This window comes from Mizuhopecten yessoensis, unplaced genomic scaffold, assembly GCF_002113885.1.
Source record: "Mizuhopecten yessoensis strain PY_sf001 unplaced genomic scaffold, ASM211388v2 scaffold715951, whole genome shotgun sequence".
Taxonomy (NCBI): domain Eukaryota; kingdom Metazoa; phylum Mollusca; class Bivalvia; order Pectinida; family Pectinidae; genus Mizuhopecten; species Mizuhopecten yessoensis.
This window is the reverse complement of record NW_018479873.1, coordinates 61,698-84,315: the sequence shown is the minus strand read 5'-3', so window position 1 is coordinate 84,315 and position 22,618 is coordinate 61,698. Positions and strand designations below refer to the sequence as shown.

The window sequence follows — 22,618 nt, the reverse complement described above, 5'->3', positions numbered from 1 at the left end:
TATACCAATGTGACATATTTAATAACGCTTACTTTATGTATACCAATGTGACATATTTAATAACGGTTACTTTATGTATACCAATATGTCATATTTAGTAACGACTACTTTATGTATACCAATGTGACATATTGAGTAACGCTTACATTATGTTTACCAATATGACATATTAAGTAACGCTTACTTTATGTATACCAATGTGACATATTTAGTAACGCTTACTTCATGTATACCAATATGACATATATTGTAACTCTTACTTTATGTATACCAATTTGTCATATTTAGTTACGCTTACTTTATGTATACCAATATGACATGTTTAGTATCAAAATAACAGAAATCGTATACACTATTCATTATCATAATTCATTTTCAAAATGTATCGGTCATTTTGTTATGATACCCCGTCACTCAACCTGGTGTTATGCAAGGAGTTCTTTTACAGTTATCTGCAATTATTGTTCATTTATACGTAACTACATATGACGAAAAAAAAAATCGAAGTGGGGGCCAAATGTTGACTCAACCTTTCCGGTAGCAAATTGCATGTTTTCCCTACAATGCCCTTGTTTCTTAGGGTATCATTGACGGGGTTTGAGGTTTAAAGTGTTTAATAGTAGTCTCAGTTTTACATGTATGTAGGTATATGTGTATGGACTGATATATAAATTTTAAAACACACGACACTTGAAATGATTTGAAATAAACGGATATGACAACGACAATGATAATCACACTGTTTTTACGGCCAGTAATACGATTTCGCGCGTCATGTAATCAGGAACTTATGACGAAATATACCTTTTCTATATTAAAGTGTTGTGGTAAAGATGACCTGCACGGCCGTCACCACGTGTCGACCACAAAGTACGCCGTGTTAACAAGCACCTAACAACATGGCCGCTCTGTTATACAACGTCACATCACAGGAGCTCCTCCTGTCGACATACAGACAACACTTTCATGTACGCCCTGCTTCCTTTTCAAATATGTACATACGTATATATTTAGCTTTTAAGCAATTAAAAATCTTCACTAAAATGCCCCACCGCCGATTAAAACTTGGAGAGAAGGTGAGTAACAGCTCCCTCGTAATGAAGGTCTGGTGAATTTGTTGGTTACTTGTTGAGGGGAATCGCTGGATGTGCGGTATTGAAGCTGTGGAAATGGTACGCATTTCTTTTGATACTATATATTAACACAGAAATAAGTTGTTCTAAATATCTATATTGATTATTTATTTTAGGTATATGTTTGCAATTATCTTGATGATCCAGTAAGCTTCATACATGTGAACTGATATTTTTTGATAGGGAAAGTTGTTATTTGCTATCATTAATAAAAAACAGTTAAATCAATGATTATTTAAATTTTAATTGGCGATCAACTTAATCGACGATCATTTATTTTATAATTGACGAACAGTTTAATCGACAATCATTTAATTTCAATCGACGATCAATTTAGCCAAAGGGAATATTTTATATGATGCATGATTGTGAATGAAAACAAAGTTTAATAACTGATCAATGATAAGACCAACCAATTGATATGTATCGTGTACGAAACAGTAATGATTTCAGAGGTGGAATTTTACATGGCGAACGTTAATTGGAATAACATGATGCCCGAAAATGTCTTAAAAATATGAACTTTTCTTAAATTTTGTGTTTAGGGTGGGCTATCTTTCCGTCTATTAGTGCTGTTTGGGTCGTTGACCTTAGGAAGTGCTATGATAGGAGAAATTCCCCTTCCTAACAGCCTTGAAAACTGCTTCCGGTCATTTGCAAGGCAGACTTCTGTGTCGCTGACCGTTGGTCAGGCGATAGGATACCACTGTAATCAACAGTTTATGTGGCAGCAGGCGGGTATCAATAACTGGATGAGATACAATATCACCAGCCAGGAGTACGACTGGTTCTCCAGGTTAGTAGTCAAATACCGGACATCTCTAATCATACCCAGGACACTGTACACAATTTTAATCAGTTTGAAAACTATTCATACAATGTATTCTACCTTTACTTTCTAACATTAAGTCATATCCCACCTTTGACTTTCATATCCCACCTTTGACTTTCATATCCCGTCATTGACTTTCATATCCCACCTTTGACTTTCATATCCCGTCATTGGCTTTCATATCCCACCTTTGACTTTCATATCCCGTCATTGACTTTCATATCCCACCTTTGACTTTCATATTCCGTCATTGACTTTCATATCCCACCTTTGACTTTCATATCCCACCTTTGACTTTCATATCCCGTCATTGACTTTCATATCCCGTCATTGACTTTCCAACATGCAGTCATATCCTATTAAGTGTAAGACATGATGAGTAATTGCGCAGCATGATATGCTAGTGTACGACTTAGGGTTTATTGTACGACAGGATGATATTTTCAGATGAGGTTCATAGGCGTTATGAATGCCCACTGCATTACAAGAAAATAGAACATGAACCGCATCTTAAAGCAAGCTGTTTAAAGCTTGATTATTATATAGAATGCATTATCACAATCTCAGGGCATGTTAATATATTTTATTATGACGTCACGATGGTTGGTATTGTCCAAGGAATTACACAGTAACGATGTATTTACTGCACACCAAAGTATTCGTGCAACAAAGTAATAATTGTGGTTTTAGTCAAAAGTGGTAGTTTTTACTTGTTCACAGTAAATAAGGATCATTTTAATATTGAAGTCATTTTTTATCTTGTCACAGCGTTGATATGAATAAGTATGTTTGTCCACGTCTATTTATTGTTTCCTTTCTAGCTTGCTGTATCTTCCAAATCGAGGAAAACGATATGCTAAGAAACCGGAGGTCCGTGTAAGAAAGGAGATACGGGCGCTGACAGAGCGTGAGCGAAACGACTATCATAGGGCTATACAACTACTGAAATCAGACACGGTGGGTAAAACACGCACTATATAAATATGACATTCATTAGCAGGTGACAGTGAATATTGTCAACCCGAGAAAACCATTGTCACCCTCGGCTTCGCCTCGGGTGACAATGGGTTTTTGAGGGGTGACAATATTTACCGTCACCTGCTAATGAATGTCATAGCTATTTTGTTACACCAAAAGTCTTTGTAGCTCAGAAACGGCAGCAAACCTCAATAATGACATCTTGTGTGCTGATAGTCTGCTGTTTACAATCGCTATCGCACCGGCGCTTGATAAAATTGGCTGTTGCCGTCAAACGTTCTTGTGACCATCACAGTGGGGAAACGAAGCGGTGAACGCACATTTTTCGCGCATGTGATAATTTTCTTTGTCTCATGGCAATATCACCCGCGCCCCTTAAAACCAATGTATTTTCGGAGGGTGACAGAGATTTTTTGTTTAATTTTCTCCCAACCAATCAAATAGCTAGAAATTCACTTGAGGTGTAACATTAAGTCATATACCCTCTAAAGGAGATACGGGCGCTGACAGAGCGTGAGCGAGACGACTGTCAAAGTGCTATACAACTACTGAAATCAGACACGGTGGGTATAACACACACTTAGTAATATACCCTCTACAGGAGATACGGGCGCTGACAGAGCGTGAGCGAGACGACTGTCAAAGTGCTATACAACTACTGAAATCAGACACGGTGGGTATAACACACACTTAGTAATATACCCTCTAATGGAGAAACGGGCGCTGACAGAGCGTGAGCGAGACGACTGTCATAGTGCTATACAACTTCTGAAATCAGACACGGTAGGTATAACACACACTTAGTAATATACCCTCTAAAGGAGATAGGGCGCTGACAGAGCGTGAGCAAGACGACTGTCATAGTGCTATACAACTTCTGAAATCAGACAGGGTAGGTATAACACACACTTAGTAATATACCCTCTAAAGGAGATAGGGCGCTGACAGGGCGTGAGCGAGACGACTGTCATAGTGCTATACAACTTCTGAAATCAGACACGGTAGGAATAACACACACTTAGTAATATACCCTCTAAAGGAGATAGGGCGCCGACAGAGCGTGAGCGAGACGACTGTCATAGTGCTATACAACTACTGGAATTTTAAACTATACCGTCCAGTGTCGGGATTTTCAAATTAAACTCTCAACTGACATTTAAATACTATCCTGTATCGTCGCGACATTGACATGATATATTCTTATATCATGACATTTGGATAAAACACTCTAGTGTTGTGTCTTTTAAATGATAATCTCTATTGTCATGACATTAATGAAACCATCTAGTGTCGTGATATTTCATTGATAACATCTAATGTCGTGATATTTCATTGATACCATCTAATGTCGTGAAATTTCATTGATACCATCTAGTGTGTTATTTCAATGATACCATCTAGTGTCGTGATATATCATTTATATAATCTAGTGTGTTATTGCATGGATACCATCTAGTGTCGTGATATTTCATTGATACCATCTAGTGTCGTGATATTTCATTGATACCCTCTAGTGTGTTATTTCATTGATACCATATAGTGTGTTATTTCATTGATACCATCTAGTGTCGTGATATATCATTTATATAATCTAGTGTGTTATTGCATTGATACCATCTAGTGTCGTGATATTTCATTGATACCATCTAGTGTGATATTTCACTGATACCATCTAATGTCGTGATATTTCAATGATACCATCTATTGTGTTATTTCATTGATACCCTCTAGTGTCGTGATATTTCATTGATACCCTCTAGTGTCGTGATGTTTCATTGATACCATCTAGTGTGTTATTTCATTGATACCATCTAGTGTCGAAATATATATTTTATATCATCTAGTGTGTTATTTCATTGATACCATCTACTGTCGTGATATTTCATTGATACCCTCTAGTGTGTTATTTCACTGATACCATCTAATGTCGTGATATTTCAATGATACCATCTAGTGTGTTATTTCATTGATACCCTCCAGTGTCGTGATATTTCATTGATATCCTCTAGTGTTTTTTCATTGATACCATCTAATGTGGTGATATTTCATTGATACCCTCTAGTGAAGTGATATTTCATTGATACCATCTAATGTCGTATTATTTCATTGACACCATCTGATGTCGTGATATTTTCTTGATACCCTCTAGTGTCGTGATATTTCATTGACACCATCTAATGTGGTGATATTTCATTGATACCCTCTAGTGTCGTGATATTTCATTGATACCCTCTAGTGTCGTGATGTTTCATTGATACCATCTAGTGTGTTATTTCATTGATACCCTCCAGTGTCGTGATATTTCATTGATATCCTCTAGTGTTTCTTCATTGATACCATCTAATGTGGTGATATTTCATTGATACCCTCTAGTGAAGTGATATTTCATTGATACCATCTAATGTCGTATTATTTCATTGACACCATCTGATGTCGTGATATTTTCTTGATACCCTCTAGTGTCGTGATATTTCATTGATACCCTCTAGTGTGTTATTTCATTGATACCATCTAGTGTGTTATTTCATTGATACCCTCCAGTGTCGTGATATTTCATTTATATCCTCTAGTGTTTCTTCATTGATACCATCTGATGTCGTATTATTTCATTGACACCATCTAGTGTCGTGATATTTCATTGATACCATTTAGTGTGATATTTCACTGATACCATCTAATGTCGTGATATTTCAATGATACCATCTAGTGTGTTATTTCATTGATTCCATCTAGTGTCGTATTATTTCATTGATACCATCTGATGTCGTTTTATTTCATTGACACCATCTGATGTCGTGATATTTTATTGATACCCTCCAGTGTCGTGATATTTCATTGATATCCTCTAGTGTTTCTTCATTGATACCATCTGATGTCGTATTATTTCATTGATACCATCTGATTTCGTATTAGTTCATTGACACCATCTGATGTCGTGATATTTTATTGATACCCTCTAGTGTTTTTTCATTGATCCCATCTGATGTCGTATTATTTCATTGACGCCATCTGATGTCGTGATATTTTATTGATACCCTCTAGTGTTTTTTCATTGATCCCATCTGATGTCGTATTATTTCATTGATACCATCTGCTGTCGTATTATTTCATTGACACCATCTGATGTCGTGATATTTTCTTGATACCCTCTAGTGTCGTGATATTTTGTTGATACCCTGTAGTGAAGTGATATTTCATTGACACCATCTAATGTCGTGATATTTCATTGATCCCATCTGATGTCGTATTATTTCATTGACGCCATCTGATGTCGTGATATTTTATTGATTCCCTCTAGTGTTTTTTCATTGATACCATCTGATGTCGTATTATTTCATTGACGCCATCTGATGTCGTGATATTTTATTGATACCCTCTAGTGTTTTTTCATTGATCCCATCTGATGTCGTATTATTTCATTGATACCATCTGATGCCGTATTATTTCATTGACACCATCTGATGTCGTGATATTTTCTTGATACCCTCTTGTGTCGTGATATTTCATTGACACCATCTAATGTGTTGATATTTCATTGATACCCTCTAGTGTCGTGATGTTTCATTGATACCATCTAGTGTGTTATTTCATTGATTCCATCTAGTGTCGTATTATTTCATTGATACCATCTGATGTCGTTTTATTTCATTGACACCATCTGATGTCGTGATATTTTCTTGATACCCTCTAGTGTCGTGATATTTTGTTGATACCCTGTAGTGAAGTGATATTTCATTGATACCATCTAATGTCGTGATATTTCATTGATAACATCTGATGTCGTATTATTTCATTGATACCATCTGATTTCGTATTAGTTCATTGACACCATCTGATGTCGTGATATTTTATTGATACCCTCCAGTGTCGTGATATTTCATTGATACCCTGTAGTGAAGTGATATTTCATTGACACCATCTAATGTCGTGATATTTCATTGATAACATCTGATGTCGTATTATTTCATTGATACCATCTGATTTCGTATTAGTTCATTGACACCATCTGATGTCGTGATATTTTATTGATACCCTCCAGTGTCGTGATATTTCATTGATAAACTCTAGTGTCGTGATATTTCATTGATACCATTTAGTGTGAAATATCACGACATTAGATGGTATCAGTGAAATAACACACTAGAGGGTATCAATGAAATATCACGACACTAGATGTCGTATTATTTCATTGACACCATCTGATGTCGTGATATTTTATTGATACCATCTAGTGTGATATTTCATTGATACCCTCTAGTGTCGTGATATTTTGTTGATACCCTGTAGTGAAGTGATATTTCATTGATACCATCTAATGTCGTGATATTTCATTGATACCATCTGATGTCGTATTATTTCATTGATACCATCTGATGTCGTATTATTTCATTGATACCATCTGATTTCGTATTAGTTCATTGACACCATCTGATGTTGTGATATTTTATTGATACCCTCTAGTGAAGTGCTATTTCATTGATACCATCTAATGTGGTGATATTTCATTGATACCCTCTAGTGTTTTTTCATTGATACCATCTAATGTGGTGATATTTCATTGATACCCCCTAGTCAAGTGATATTTCATTGATACCCCCTAGTCAAGTGATATTTCATTGATACCATCTAGTGTCGTATTATTTCATTGGTACCATCTGATGTATTATTTCATTGACACCATCTGATGTCGTGATATTTTATTGATACCATCTAGTGTCGTATTATTTCATTGACTCCATCTGATGTCGTATTATTTCATTGACACCATCTGATGTTGTGATATTTTATTGATTCCCTGTAGTGAAGTGATAATTCATTGATACCATCTAATGTCGTATTATTTCATTGGTACCATCTGATGTATTATTTCATTGACCCCATCTGATGTCGTGATATTTATTGATACCCTCCAGTGTCGCGATATTTCATTGATACCCTTTAGTGAAGTGATATTTTATTGATTCCCTGTAGTGAAGTGATAATTCATTGATACCATCTAATGTCGTATTATTTCCTTGACACCATCTGATGTTGTGATATTTTATTGATCCCCCCCAGTGTCGTGATATTTCATTGATACCCCCGTCTGTCGTGATATTTCACTGATACCCTCTAGTGTCGTGATCTTTTATTGATACCCTGCAGTGAAGTGATATTTCATTAATACCCTCTAGTGCCGCGATACTTGAAATAAAGTTCTACTATCCAAGTATTACTCGTATATTTCTGATCACTAAAAATAAGTATTGGAAAATATTTCCACCCATTCCATTTGAGCCACACAGTGATAACTCATAATTCTGAAGCCCGAGGACTTAAAAACATTAAAGTACCTATCTACCAAATTTGCTGGCTCTTGGGTCAGTATTTTTTCTTCCTGGTACTTTTCTTCATGTTTATCGCTAGTATAATTTAACACAGATTCAATATGTGAACGAATCCGTTCATGTATATTATCAAATAAATTGGCATCATTGGAATCGGGTATAACAATTAAAATAGCGAATCATCATAACATTTTATGTACAGAATATTTCATTAACACATTTTTCTAGTACTTGGAAAATATCATATTTGCATAGCTTCAAATAATTGGAAGAGCTGGGTGGAATGTATGTAAATACCAACACTAAGTCGATAGAATGGTTAGTATTGGTCAAGTGTTACCGGGATAGTGGTATCATGCCTCACCTACATTAACAAACTTAGCTATGGTATTGCGTACAAGTAAAACTATTCCACCACCTTGTATACTTCTTGTTCATAGTCGAGGTATTACACTTGTTGCATAGTCCTCCAGATCCAGCTAAAAGTATTTTGAAATCAAGCACTCCGACAGAAAAATAATGTCATAAGCAAATATGAAATACCAATTTAGTTTATCTATCTGGAACTCGGGTAAATTGACTAAATGGCGAGTATGATTAGTTTTACCACTCTTTTTAATAACAGAGCCGCCTTGGTCTAACTATTTATTTGCCGTGTAGTATACTTGATTAACTGTGGGGTTGGTTCAAATGAATGACCTTCACATCCAATAAAGATTATAGAGGTAAAACAAGTAATGTCAAATGCAACAAGCCAATACCATGATTTAAAGATCAAATGTTCGTCAAATTGTTTACAGTTTTTGATTTATTTATACTTTAAAGCTAGGTTATTTTTCAGAGTATTTATCCGAACAAGTACGACTCATTCACTAACCTCCACACCGGATTGACCACCATCGCGTCCCACGGGGGTCCGAACTTCCTCGGCTGGCATAGGGTTTACCTTCTCATGTGAGTACCACCATGTCGTCGGCTACTCTTACTTCGTGGTATGTTGTCTACGTTAAGTTATATTCTGTCATGACTTTTCCGTCCTTGTACTGTTTTGTCCTAAACCTTGTTAGGTTTTCCGTGCATTACCTAATCAAAGTTAAACCTAACGATACATAGAAACCTAACATGTACCCGTTGAACTACAGGTATGCTGGACAGACGGGTAATGTCCACTTGCCGCTTTCATGTGGATTTGGCTTATATGTTCACATTTTTAAACTGGAAGAAGTGTTGGTTCTACTGTGGGATGGATTACGGGGTCATTCTTAATAAAAGGACCTCAATCCTGCCTTCCGTGGTCTTTATCAGCCCTTAAATGTTCCCTAACTATGCTCTTTTGAGCTTGTTTTCCCTCCAATCATCTACACGATAGCTTTTCTGTCTTCGACCACCACCACAATCAAGGCTCTACAGTTCACACTTTCCCTGTTGCTACTCAGTCAAAGGGTAATCAATTTGTCACCCAGCTGCTGTGAAAGCAATAACCTCAGTTTGCATGAGCGCGTTTTATACATAGGTTGTTCAAAGTTCTCAGGGAGAGGGAGTGCCTGCCTCATTTGACACCATCGGCTTAGAGGCAGATATCCTACTGTATGCCATTTTTATCGTCAAAGTTAGCTCCAATAGCAAAGCTGCAGAAAGGCATTGTCATGTCTTCTGTTTAGGTCACTGTTTATGCCTTCTTATATAAAACTTGACATATACCTTCAAAACAGAAGGACATAAGAAGAACTTTGCAGCTACAGATATTCTCTTTAAAACAGGGCGTACAGATAATGCTCATTCTTCGAAGGGACGTGGATTTACACGGATAATGCTTAGCCTAATCCCAAGCAGTGCGCTGCTTCAGGCGAGTCTAAATCGTACTTAGAGGTGTAGAAAAGTTAAGAAAATGGCAGAAACTTTTTGTATACGACCAGTTCTCGACGGAGTTACGTCCATTCCATCAGACGCTTAACAGAATTAGACAATCGTTGTGGAACTTTATAGCTGTCTAAGTGATGATAACAATGGTTTAAAAGGGAATAATCAAGGAGTACGATAACCAATTTCGAGAAATGGCAGAGTCGTTTCATTCCCAGCACTTCATTTGAAACTGGAAAATACTGTATTGGCATTGTCGTAAAACAAAGGGAAATTCTGAAAGTTTTAAATTTAGATCTTGCCTTCATGAATATCTCTTGGTTCTCTGGGTAAGCCATACTTACCTTAACCCACCCGGTGAAGAAGATCACCTCATGGGGGAGCCTTTGTGAAAATGTAATTCATGTAGTGCTTCTGTCGTTTTCTTTCTTGATTCTGCACGGAAACGCTTTCATGCCAGGCCGGGGTGTAACTGGATAGTCACACCCATTCCGAGAATCTGTCCGACAATTACCTCTTGAAGGAATACAATGGACTTGACTGACAAGAAGGCAATCTTTTTGACAGTGCAGTCTTTGCGGATGACCATTCATTAACTCAAAACAATTCGACAGCTTTCGCTTGTCTGTGGAAAAAAAAGGAGCGAGTGACACCAGATAACATGTAGAAAGGTTTCTGGCCATTGCTTTGCAGAGATGCAGGGAGACGCATTCTAGTCAATCTGAATATCTAGCCTTATCTCGGGCATTGTCAGCCAATGCCAACCAAAGTCTTGAGTGGTATATGACGCTCTCTGTCTTGATTGGAACAGAATAAGTTCGTTCGCATTCCCTCAGTTCAGCCTTGTAGGCAAGGTGCTTCGACACTTTTAAGGGCTTTATTTGATTCCATATTATGATAACTCGTTGCAGCCGAGGCAATCGTGGCTTTCGGCGATGAAGTAATGTCTTCAGACGTTCTTGAGGCTACAACAGGTCCGGTCTTCTTCTCCTTGGTTCCCATTCACATCGAGAACGTATTTTTTGTGATTGGTGTAACGAAAAGCAGATTGATCTGTTCTGGTGATTGCCAATTTTCTTTTTACTTTGTTGAAAGGACGTAGCCTTGTGCAAGGAGCTACGAATGGTTGTTCTGAGATTTCGAGTGGTTGCAATGTTCTGTTTGGATACCTTTTGTTCCTAACGTTTTCCTGTAGTCCCCAAGTAGCCATCGTATTCAGATAGGAAGCTACGAAGATATCCACAGAATAGAAGAATATAAAGACACTATACAAAAAAGTAACAAACTAAAAAGACTAGCTTCAAACTATTACATTGACTTTATCATTTACTAAACTAATGATTGTAGTATGTCCCCCTGCATGTCGAATTTTATGTTCTAGGTTTGAGAATGCATTACGACAGAAGGTGCCATCTGTAACAGTTCCTTACTGGGCTTCGTCGATGGATTCAAAGATGCTGGATCCCACACAATCTATCATTTGGACTGAACGCTTCTTCGGGAACGGGAACGGATTGGTCAGAACTGGTCCCTTTGCAGACTGGATGACCAGATCTGGCCCTCTTATTCGGAATATTGGTGATTCGGGAGGGTACCTATTCCGCGACGAAGGGATTCGGAACATTTTACGGGAAACTAGAACTGCCGCCATCACTGAACCAGAAGCGGCCCCAAACAATAACATAGAGTTTCTCCATGGGCGTATCCATGACTACATTGACGGACAAATGTCGATGTTAGCGACTTCGTCCCAGGATCCTGTGTTTTTTGCACATCATGCATATGTTGACTTTATTTGGGAGGTATTCAGAGGGCAGCAGAGGCGTCTTGGGATTGATCCTCAGTCGGACTATCCCGATGTTGTCAACCATACGTTACACACAGCAACGGCTCCATTAGGGTTCGGTAATCTCCGTAATATCGACAGTTACAGTAATAATTTTATTGATGGTATATATGCATACGCACCTGTGCCGCATTGTTCGATCAGTAATAGGGACTGCGGATCGCCATACCTCCGCTGTGAGATGATCAACTCAATAGCTTCATGTGTAGCGGAGACTGGAGCCATAAAACGTCCCGATTCAGAACCGAGCGGCGCGCAACCTTCACTGGCGGTAACAGACTCCAACCCTAATACTGGCATCAACGCTCAGAGGAATGCAAACGGAAAAGTTACAGATAATGCCTGGCAACAACAACAAAATCAACAACCGAAACTAAATTTCGCAGGGAGGTTTCAGTCTGTGAATCATCCTTCTTTCTTGGGACGACGTAATCGTGTCCCTTTCACTGGACCCCTTTCACCGTCACATACAATGCTGTTTGCCAATACGGGTATGCCATTAGGACGCATAAGTGGAATGAGTGAGGGCACTGGCACAGCAAATTTTAATGGTTTTGAAATTCGTCAGACATTCAACACACAGAATATGGCAGGTTCACAGGGTTCAACAAACTCAATATCAAATCAGGATTTCGAAGGAAGATTTTTTGGGGGCATGAATCCAGATCTGCTGACCCCATTAGAGGACGGTGTCTCTAACGTTACAGTCAACCAGCAAGGAGAGCCAGGTACGTCAGACAGCCCTATCGGAAACCCTCAGTGTGCAGCTATCCCGATCAACCAGGGATATCAAAACACGTATAATTTGAACGGAAGAGCTGATATCCGTCAATGGGTTTATCTTCCGGTTAAAATAATATCACGCAGACCGCCAAATTTCCGTACTTACTCGTCTTTTCCTGTTATGGACGGGCGTGTGTCTGAGGAATCCGACATCTATTCACCGTTAGGTTACGCGATGTTGAAAGAGCGTTTCGTGTCAGGAAAATTGGCTACAAACCCAACATGTCAAAATGGAAACGCAGACTCCGGAAAGGTGTTCGTCCAATCAAATGGAATCAACTATTTAGGAAGTTATAAAGAATACGCCATTGTGGATAGACGATTAACGATATCGATAGCAACAGCATTTGTGGCTGTGAAAAGTCCAGCTGAAGGAGCAACAGATGTCATGTTGTCAGCATTTGATTCCTGTGGGAGAATGTGTATGCCATTCTGTCGTATCCCGGGGTCAACTGTAGGAGAGACTCGACCATGCTCGGGTGCCATCCGAGTGACGTCAGCATATCCAAAGCTCTATGGCATTGACTACGGGGAGGCCGTGCTAGGTACATGGTCCATGACGGGTGCGGGGGGATGTCCAACACTCGATAACGATCATGTTTTTGTGTCGTTTTACTGTGATTACGTAGAGAAGTGGCCTTTTGTGGGGACCGAAGCTCCAGGTAATACCCCTGCTACTGAATCAGTGGCAGCCATGCCGATGACCCCTAACTTACAGACGGCTACCAGGGTCGCGAACGTGCAAGATGAATCGGCTACCTCTATTGCTGGTAAGTATAAATAAAACTGTACCAACAACACTTGTTGCTTGCTTTTAATGAATCACGTGATGATACTCTCAAGTGAGTTTTTTCAATGAAGTTCTTCGTCCCCCTTACCGATCGTCATTGGGATAAATCGAATAGAAGTAACATATAACATATACAATATTGGACGCTACTTTGTTTCGTTTTATCGGGATAATCCAATATTTTGCCAACATTACACTTGGTAAATAGTATCTCCAAATGTCTCCCTAGTGTTCTGTTACATCACGCTATCTACTTTATATGTTACGGCGTAAAGCTAACGACGTCATTAAGTTTTACAACTCATACAAGCTATCTACTTTATATGTTTCGGCGTAAAGCTAACGACGTCATTAAGTTTTACAACTCATATAAGAACGCTTTATTTTCTGTACAACTAATTTTGGAAGACGTTTTTACTTATCAAGCTTATTGTTAGGCGACGTTATTATCTTACATATTGTTTTTTGTTGTTGTTGTTGTTTTGTGTAATTGGGGAATCGGCGCACATTTTAATAGATAATTACTTTTTTGTAACCACACTAGTAAATGATTTTCTCTGTGACTTATCCTAGATTACGTGTTTGAGTGTTCGGTTACATTAAACAATTACCGATCTAACCAAAATGTATTGACCTAACAAGATTCCATGTCGTTTTCAAAAGTAGTTAAAAATAAGAAATATATCCGTCTGACCCTGGCTTTAATGAAAAGCTTTTTAAAAAAAATCAATAGTATTTAATTGTTTAACTTCCTATGAAATATCCTCTTGTTTTGTTTTTACTTCTCTTTTTCCCCCTTGCAACTTTGGAATATTCGTTTATATATGGAATAAACTCTGTGTTCTAGACTGAAAATAAAATCAGTTGTTTTTTCACCTCTATTTATCCACATTACCTTATTATACTTCCTTGAACTGTATGGAATCTGTTATTTTCATGTTCACTTTGTTTATTTAAGTCTTCTAACTCAATACTTTTGATTTTCAAGATGCTGTTTTTCTTTTTTTAGGTTTATTATTATCAAAGTGTTTTGCTTTTTTGTATAATGATGTACCACCAATTTCCATTAACAATGTTTCTAAAAATAGTTAGTCATCTAATAGTACTTGTAAACTTGAATTAGAAGTATTATTGATAATTTCAGGATTACAGACAGGAAGGAAATACTGAATTTTTAAAGGTGCTCTTATTTATAAGATTCAAATAATCCTGGTCAAGCAATAAAGAATAATAAAAGGATCACTGTATATAAGGCCCTGTTTAGGCCCCGGTATACCCGGATTTTCACCTCTTTAATTTGTTCGAAGATGTCCTACTGTATCACATGCGAAAAAAAAGTAAGGTAAAAGTTTGACCGAAAGTGGGTCCAGGGGGTACCAAAAGGGGTGGGGTAAATCACAAATAAAATTTGCTGTTTTCACAATGAACTTCATCAACCAAAATAATACCAGATCTATTTTGAAAATTTGTGCAAATAAAACAGGCATATATAAAAGAATGAAATTCAATCGTCACTTAAAGATTGTTTATATAAAATGGAGGGTTAAGTCAGGGGTTCCTTTAAGTAATATTTGAATGAAAAGTGTTTTGTTTTCTCAATAATTTCCTTCTGCTTTATATTTTGAGTTGAAATTAACAACATTACGCATTTGAGTACACTTCCATAAAATGCATATTCACTACACACTTTCCTTATGTTTTATACTGTGAGTTATGGCTTCGGGACACATCTCAAACTTAGCGATTTCAAATATATCTCTATCTTAAAGATCCCCGTCTCTCGCCCAAAAGTGTAACCCATATCTTGCGGGATTTTCTTCAAGCTTTTTGGGAAACTATGAAATTTCGATTTAAAAAAAAAAAAAATCAATTGAACAAAATGAAATAAAATACACATTATTTGATGCAACAAATATAAAAATGGTTTATTAGAAATATAACACATACAAAATAATAACAATGTCAATATTGATGAAGAAAACAAAAAAACAGTAATTTTCTAACAACAACACTAAAACAAACAAAAATGCCGATTACATGAATCAATAAAATTCCGAGTGCCAATGCAACACGTTAAGGACAACGAAAAGAAAATAAAGGTGACAAAAAATAAATATCCTGCGGACTTGCTTATTCTACAAAAAAAGATAAAGATATTTTTTTTATTTTTTTTTATATTTTTTTATATACAAATATAATACAGTAGGCATTACCAACCAATTACTTCAAATATAATAACCAATATAAAACAAATTGCACATTGTGTATGAATAGCATTATAACAAACAATGTACTTCACTGTGTCATAGCAAAAATATCACAATGAACAACAATAACAAAGTTCCACATACTTTACACAACAATAATAATCGTAGCCTAGTACCGCATTCCCCACAACCTTTCGGGTCCAGGTATTCAGATAACACCGCGAGTTCAACCAATCGTCTACCCTGCGACCAGGAAAAAATGTTATTTGCGTATTCATGATCACAAGTCCTGGAGGGATCCTCATCGGACGTCGGTGTCTGCTCATCAGTCAAATTGTCAGTAGTAGGGGCCTCAATAGTCAGCCTCTCTTCAATGTGTGAACGAGTGTCACTTTGTTTCGTCGCATAGTCGTGATATAGCAGTTGATATTGGACATCGTTGTTGTTATTATTGTCAGTTAATGCCTTTAGTTTACATTTAAAACAGCCGTGTTTACGTTGGGCTTGCATGTCGGTCATGACTACCTCGACGTTGTTTACATCGTTACGACAGTTGTTTTGCCCAAACCTTCGCGATTGGAGACTTTCAATGCAAGGGACACAACTCTGTTGTCGAAACGTTATTCAAACGAAATATATTCAAGGAAAGATAACAACATTGTCGAAATGGTAATCAGGGGCAGGTGACTCTAACACTGAAAAACGACAGTGGAATCCTTTAGTGTTTTGCTCTGCCTGGGACGGGGATCCTTAAGTGAATTGAAAGTTGCAAGACACCCTTTATATGCTATAAGTGTAAGATATTAAAAGTTGATATTGTATATTATTATATAATATTTGCTCAACACCTGTGGCTGAAGTGAGTTTTGGAATACAAGAACTAAAGTGTATCTCCTTGCCTTACACCAAATATTTCCTTACAATATCAGTCTATACGACTTAGTCTAGCTTGGCGTATTCAAAGCATGACACTCTGGCTTTTGGTCAGCCTGGCATGTCATGCGTACCTCTGACTACTGTAAACACTCTACTGAGCCTGCCTAATCTACATACATTCATATAGACTGGTATTGTAAGGGAAATAGTTGGTGTGAGGCAAGGATGCATTATAGTCCTTGCATTCCAAAACACAAGAAAAAGTGTTATTTAGGTAAAAAGGCATTGTGGGATTAGTCTGAAACATTCAAAAACTAACTATCATCATATAACTAATATCTATGCCAAGTTACATGCTTATTCCATTATGCCATTTATGTATAACCAGCTCATAAACAGTGGATATGGGCAGAACAATTGATAAAGCAATGAAATGGGTTAAATTTAATGATTAAAACAGATACTTTCCTCGAAGAAAGGAGACCTAAAATTACCAGCAAATCAATATTCATATATTGAATTCAATTTCCAAAAAACAGAAATGGTATTATTTTGGTTGATTTAGCTCATTTTAAAAATAGCAAATTATATTTGTGATTTATCCTACCCGTTTTGGTACCCCCAAAACCTATTTTCGGTCAAACCTTTACCTTTCTTTCTTCTCATGTGATACAATAGGACATATTTGAACAAATTAAGGAGGTGAAAATCCGGGTATACCGGGGCCCCAAAAAGAGCCTTACAGACACTCATCCTTTCTAAGATTTTTACTTATTTAAAAATCATTAAACTTTAGAGTTATTATTGGGAAAGAATAGTCTGATCTTTAACCTAAATCTATACTTGTGTCACAAATACTTGGTAATACACTTCCAGAAACTAAATAGAAACATAACCTAGGTTTTAAAAAACAACATGTTCACCATGTTTATCGATTCATATTAGGACGCGTCTCTCTAAAGACATTAACTAATCTAAATCTCCATAATATCTTAAATTCTCGCTCCAGCGAAATAGCAATATATATCAGGGTTATACACTAAGTTGTAGTCACCACATACTATATACTTATCATTTTTAAAATCGTAAATAGTTTCCTCTTTCTTGACATAGATATATAGAGTAACCTGGACTTACTCTAATCAAAGCAGTTTTCCCCCTCATTATCTTGTAACGCTAAATATTTCCCAGTCAAATACACCCTTTCTCTCAATATCTTCACATTAAAATTGTCTTTTTTATCAAAACCATTCCACTAATCGTCCCCCGAGAATTAATAAGGAATAAAATCCTAAACCCCTTTCATTCCTCATTGTATCCTCTATGTCTGAGGCAAAACATGTGTCTTGAAGACAGATGCTACCATATTTTTTCCTCTCTTAAACATATCCTTTCGCTTTATCATGTCACCTCAACCCTGACAACTGGGAGGTACTATCTTAAATTCCATCTACCAATGTCAAACATACTTAATTAACCAGGACACCCCATGACAATGGAGTCGTACTTGTTTGGGAAAATGTTTGTTAATGAAAAGATACAGAAGATCTTAGAATCTTAAGAGAAGACGTAAACGGATAAATCTTGGTGTTGATAAATGTAAAACCTACTGGTAAAATCATACCACGTCAACAATCATCTGTTGCGTGTTTACAACTTCTATACGTTATAAACATTCTGCACCACAACACCTATCGTTACTCATCATACGTCTGGCAGAACTCTGCACCACAACACCTATCGTTACTCATCATACATATAGCAGAACTCTGCACCACAACAATTATCGTTACTCATCATACATCTAGTAGAACTCTGCATCACAACACCTATCGTTACTCATCATACATCTGGCAGAGTTCTGCCAGATGTATGATGCGTAACGATAGGTGTTGTGGTGCAGAATGTTTACAACTTCTATACGTTATAAACATTCTGCACCACAACCCCTATCGTTACTCATCATACATCTAGTAGAACTCTGCAACACAACACCTATCGTTACTCATCATTCATCTGGCAGAACTCTGCACCACAAAACCAATTGTAACTCATCATACATCTTGCAGAACTCTGCACCACACCACCTAACGTTACTCATCATACATATAGCAGAACTCTGCACCACATCAATTATCGTTACTCATCATACATCTGGCAACACTCTGCACCACAACACCTATCGTTACTTATCATACATCCGGCAGAACTCTGCACCACAACACATATCGTTACTCATCATACAGCCGGCAGAACTCTGCACCACAACACCAATCGTTACTCATCATACATCTGGCAGCACTCTGCACCACAACACCAATCGTTACTCATCATACATCTGGCAACACTCTGCACCACAACACCTATCGTTACACATCATACATCTAGCAGAACTCTGCACCACAACACCAATCGTTACTCATCATACATCTGGCAGAACTCTGCACCACAACACCAATTGTAACTCATCATACATCTGGCAGAACTCTGCACCACACCACCTATCGTTACTCATCATACATCTGGCAGAACTCTGCACCACAACACCTATCGTTAATCATCATACATCTGGCAGAACTCTGCACCACAACACCAATCGTTACTCATCATACATCTGGCAACACTCTGCACCACAACACCTATCGTTACTCATCATACATCTGGCAGAACTCATCACATCTAGCAGAACTCTGTACCACAACACCTATCGTAACTCATCATACATATAGCAGAACTCTGCACCACAACACCTATCGTTACTCATCATACATATAGCAGAACTCTGCACCACAACAACTATCGTTACTCATCATACATCTAGCAGAACTCTGCATCACAACACCTATCGTTACTCATCATACATCTGGCAGAACTCTGCACCACAACACCTATCGTTACTCATCATACATCTGGCAGAACTCTGCACCACAACACCTATCGTTACTCTGTTAAGGTGACAGAGTACATACCGTTCTAGTCATCGAAACGTCATATATTGGTTATACACTTATTGGTTGTGTAACAAGAACTTTTTATAAAACAACAAACGATTTCAATATAAACAAATAAGAAAACTAAATCAAAAATACGAAAGATGTAAAGAGATGAAGTGTGGAGACCCAGGGGACCAATGGTATTGCATTTCCTTTTACGGGCCACGGTATGTACATGCGTAATAGAAAACCTTCCAAGTGTCAAGTCAGTCGGATCATCTGTTTGTTTGACTGTATAAACAGATTAAGGTAGTTCGTATGTAATATTTGCACTATACAGTTAAAATGAAAATAAACATTTAAGCAAGAGTCTAAAATTTCAGAATGAAAATTTAAATATTGTTGATACTTGCCACATAACTTTGAAAAGTGTTTTAAAAATTACAAATATGTGACAAGTGTGTATATGAAACATGGACAAATATGAAAAGCATGGTCACATCGACATTCGTGGAGACTAATGGACAAATATTGATAACAAGGGAACTCATGCTAAATAACTTCATCTAAGGTATCAGACGAAATGAAGATAGTTGACTGTAATAAAAGCTGAGTTCACAATAAAGCGGAAAAATCGACAGAAACAAAGCAGCGTTCAATATTCTACGATCAACAAAGTATTGTTGGTCAGAAATGGCGGGAACACAATATATAGATGTTACTATAAATGGGGTGGCTCTTATGACAACCGTATAGAAGTCAGGGTGTTATTTTGTGGGAAATCTAGTGATTTTTAGAAAGGAATTTTCGGGAAAATTTACAAATATACATAGGTACTGTACATAAAAAGAGAAAATAGCAGAATGTCCTAGCAATCCGTATACAAATTTGGCAGTTAAGTTCCCATGAAAAGGACGGTGGTAAAAAAGGTCGTGGCGTATATCTGCCAAAACGTGGAAGGGCAAATCTTCTACACATGTAAGCCTATATTATTTTATGTTGCAGTTTGTCACATCGGCCAGGGCTGTGTTATACATGATTACTGTCGCCCGTGTACAGATGGCACCGTACACATGTGTCAGGGCTCCTGCTTGCTGTATGCTCAGTGTCGGGGTGGCATATACCACATACAGACGTGTAGGACCCGACAGATGTTCCACCTCCGGCCCAAAATATGCCAAACTGGATTTAGACAATGTCAAGAAGGGAAAAAAACTCCAGCAAACCTACAGATGAAAAACAACAATCCCCAGTTGATAACGAATCCTAGTCACTCCGACTAATTGCTCAGCTATACAAATACAAGTTACACGAAGAAAACAAATGTTTGTGTATGAATATGAAATAGGAAAAATATTTCGCCACAAAGACTATATTACTTCTAATTTATCAGTAAATAATGTACAAATATTGTGTATCAAAATAATAAAAATTCTCCGCAAATGCCAATAGTTTCTATGGAAAACCTTTATTTTTTATAGCCAAATTTCTACCCGAGCCAATTCTTATTCAAATATTCAAGATAGATGTTCATTGATAGAAAGATTGATTCGTGAAGAACGTTCTTATTCGACACATTTCACAATATCAAAAATACATTTGAGGGAGTGTCTAATGTCTGTGGTTTTTTACCCGCAGAGAGACTATAAAAACAAGGGAATACCGAAATGTCATTTCGAGATGTTGAATTTCGAATTCAAAATCGATAACGTTGATGAAAAATATCAACAAAGGTTAGATTTACCTGGAGACCATTGAAAAAAATACCATAAGAATATATATATAAACTTTATTTATTTCACACTATTATAAAACAAGTTATTACAGCCTATATCAATAATTTCTATCGGCATGTATTTTAGCACACGCTTGGTCTTTGAGTTTGAGGGAACCGGAGTACCCGGAGAAAACCCACGTGATCGGACAGGTGACCCCATTACTTTTCACGTCCGATCGAGGAATCGAACATTGATGAAAGGCGAGTGCGTTATTCACTGCGATCACCCGACCACCTGCGTTATTCACTGCGCCACCCGACCACCCACAAGAAAAAAATGGATGGACGGGTATCGTCTGATTCATCGGTGACTCTCGCCATGTACATCTAGGTCAATTCAGAGTAAAGTCAATCCTCATAGCAGACAACTTGGCTATTTAGAACAAAACAGAGAAACACACATATGAGCCTTATCAAAATTATTGACCTTCAAACCACACAAAGAAATAGCCTATGTCCCTATTACATCATGATGGTGATATAAAACTTGTCAATATTCTTGAACAACCTATTTTTCATTTTAGAATATTTGTTGTTCAGATCTTAGATACAAAGAAATTTTGCAACAGGCAAAGCCTTTGAGCGCCCCCTCCTTACTGTAATACACAGTTATACACATCATATTGTAGTAATGACAAAACACATGTATGTATTTAATATAAATAGCTTATTGAATGTGAATATTATTTATATGTTTCTCTCAATTGTTGGTACAGACACTAGATTACACAAACATCAGTCAAATGGTGCTGGTGGACAGTACATACTAAACATACAAGTCTGTGCTGGTATCACTCCAAACAGCAAAGTCGTGTGATGATTGATATATACATAAGGGTAATCTAGTAAAAGCGTTTAGTATCTTTAATGAACCTCTGACTTCTCCAGAATACTTGTATTCATATTGATATCGATAAAGAAAAGTATTAGAATTAAATGGAATAGTATTATCAAGAGTAGAAATGAAGTTCAGGAGAAGAGGCTTTGATTAGAAAACAGAGTATAATGGAGGAAGACGTGATCACAATCCCCAATAGGAGAAGATGCCTTGATTAGTATACAGAGTATAATGGAGGAAGAAGTGATCACAATCCCCAATAGGAGAAGGTGCTTTGATTAGTATACAGAGTATAATGGAGGAAGACGTGGTCACAATCCTCAACAGGAGAAGGTGCCTTGATTAGTATACAGAGTATAATGGAGGAAGACGTGATCACAATCCTCAACAGGAGAAGGTGCTTTGATTAGTATACAGAGTATAATGGAGGAAGACGTG

The 22,618-nt window shown here is 37.2% G+C and overlaps 1 protein-coding gene across 1 annotated transcript; it reads left to right on the top strand.

Moving 5' to 3' along the window:
- The first annotated feature begins 1,122 nt into the window (after window positions 1–1,122).
- Window positions 1,123–21,008, top strand: LOC110441431. The gene is made up of 6 exons (XM_021484560.1): window positions 1,123–1,172; window positions 1,679–1,929; window positions 2,787–2,922; window positions 9,112–9,224; window positions 11,512–13,529; window positions 20,571–21,008. The coding sequence occupies exons 1-6, from the start codon at window positions 1,146–1,148 to the stop codon at window positions 20,846–20,848; spliced, it is 2,823 nt and encodes a 940-aa protein (XP_021340235.1). The 5' UTR covers window positions 1,123–1,145; the 3' UTR covers window positions 20,849–21,008.
- The last annotated feature ends 1,610 nt before the right edge of the window (window positions 21,009–22,618 follow it).

Excerpts from the sequence above, each read along its gene's own strand:
- LOC110441431 (XM_021484560.1), top strand. The coding sequence starts at position 1,146 with ATGTGCGGTATTGAAGCTGTGGAAATG. Across the intron at positions 2,923-9,111 it reads AACTACTGAAATCAGACACG|AGTATTTATCCGAACAAGTA; the intron begins GTGGGTAAAACA and ends GTTATTTTTCAG. Across the intron at positions 9,225-11,511 it reads CATAGGGTTTACCTTCTCAT|GTTTGAGAATGCATTACGAC; the intron begins GTGAGTACCACC and ends TTTATGTTCTAG.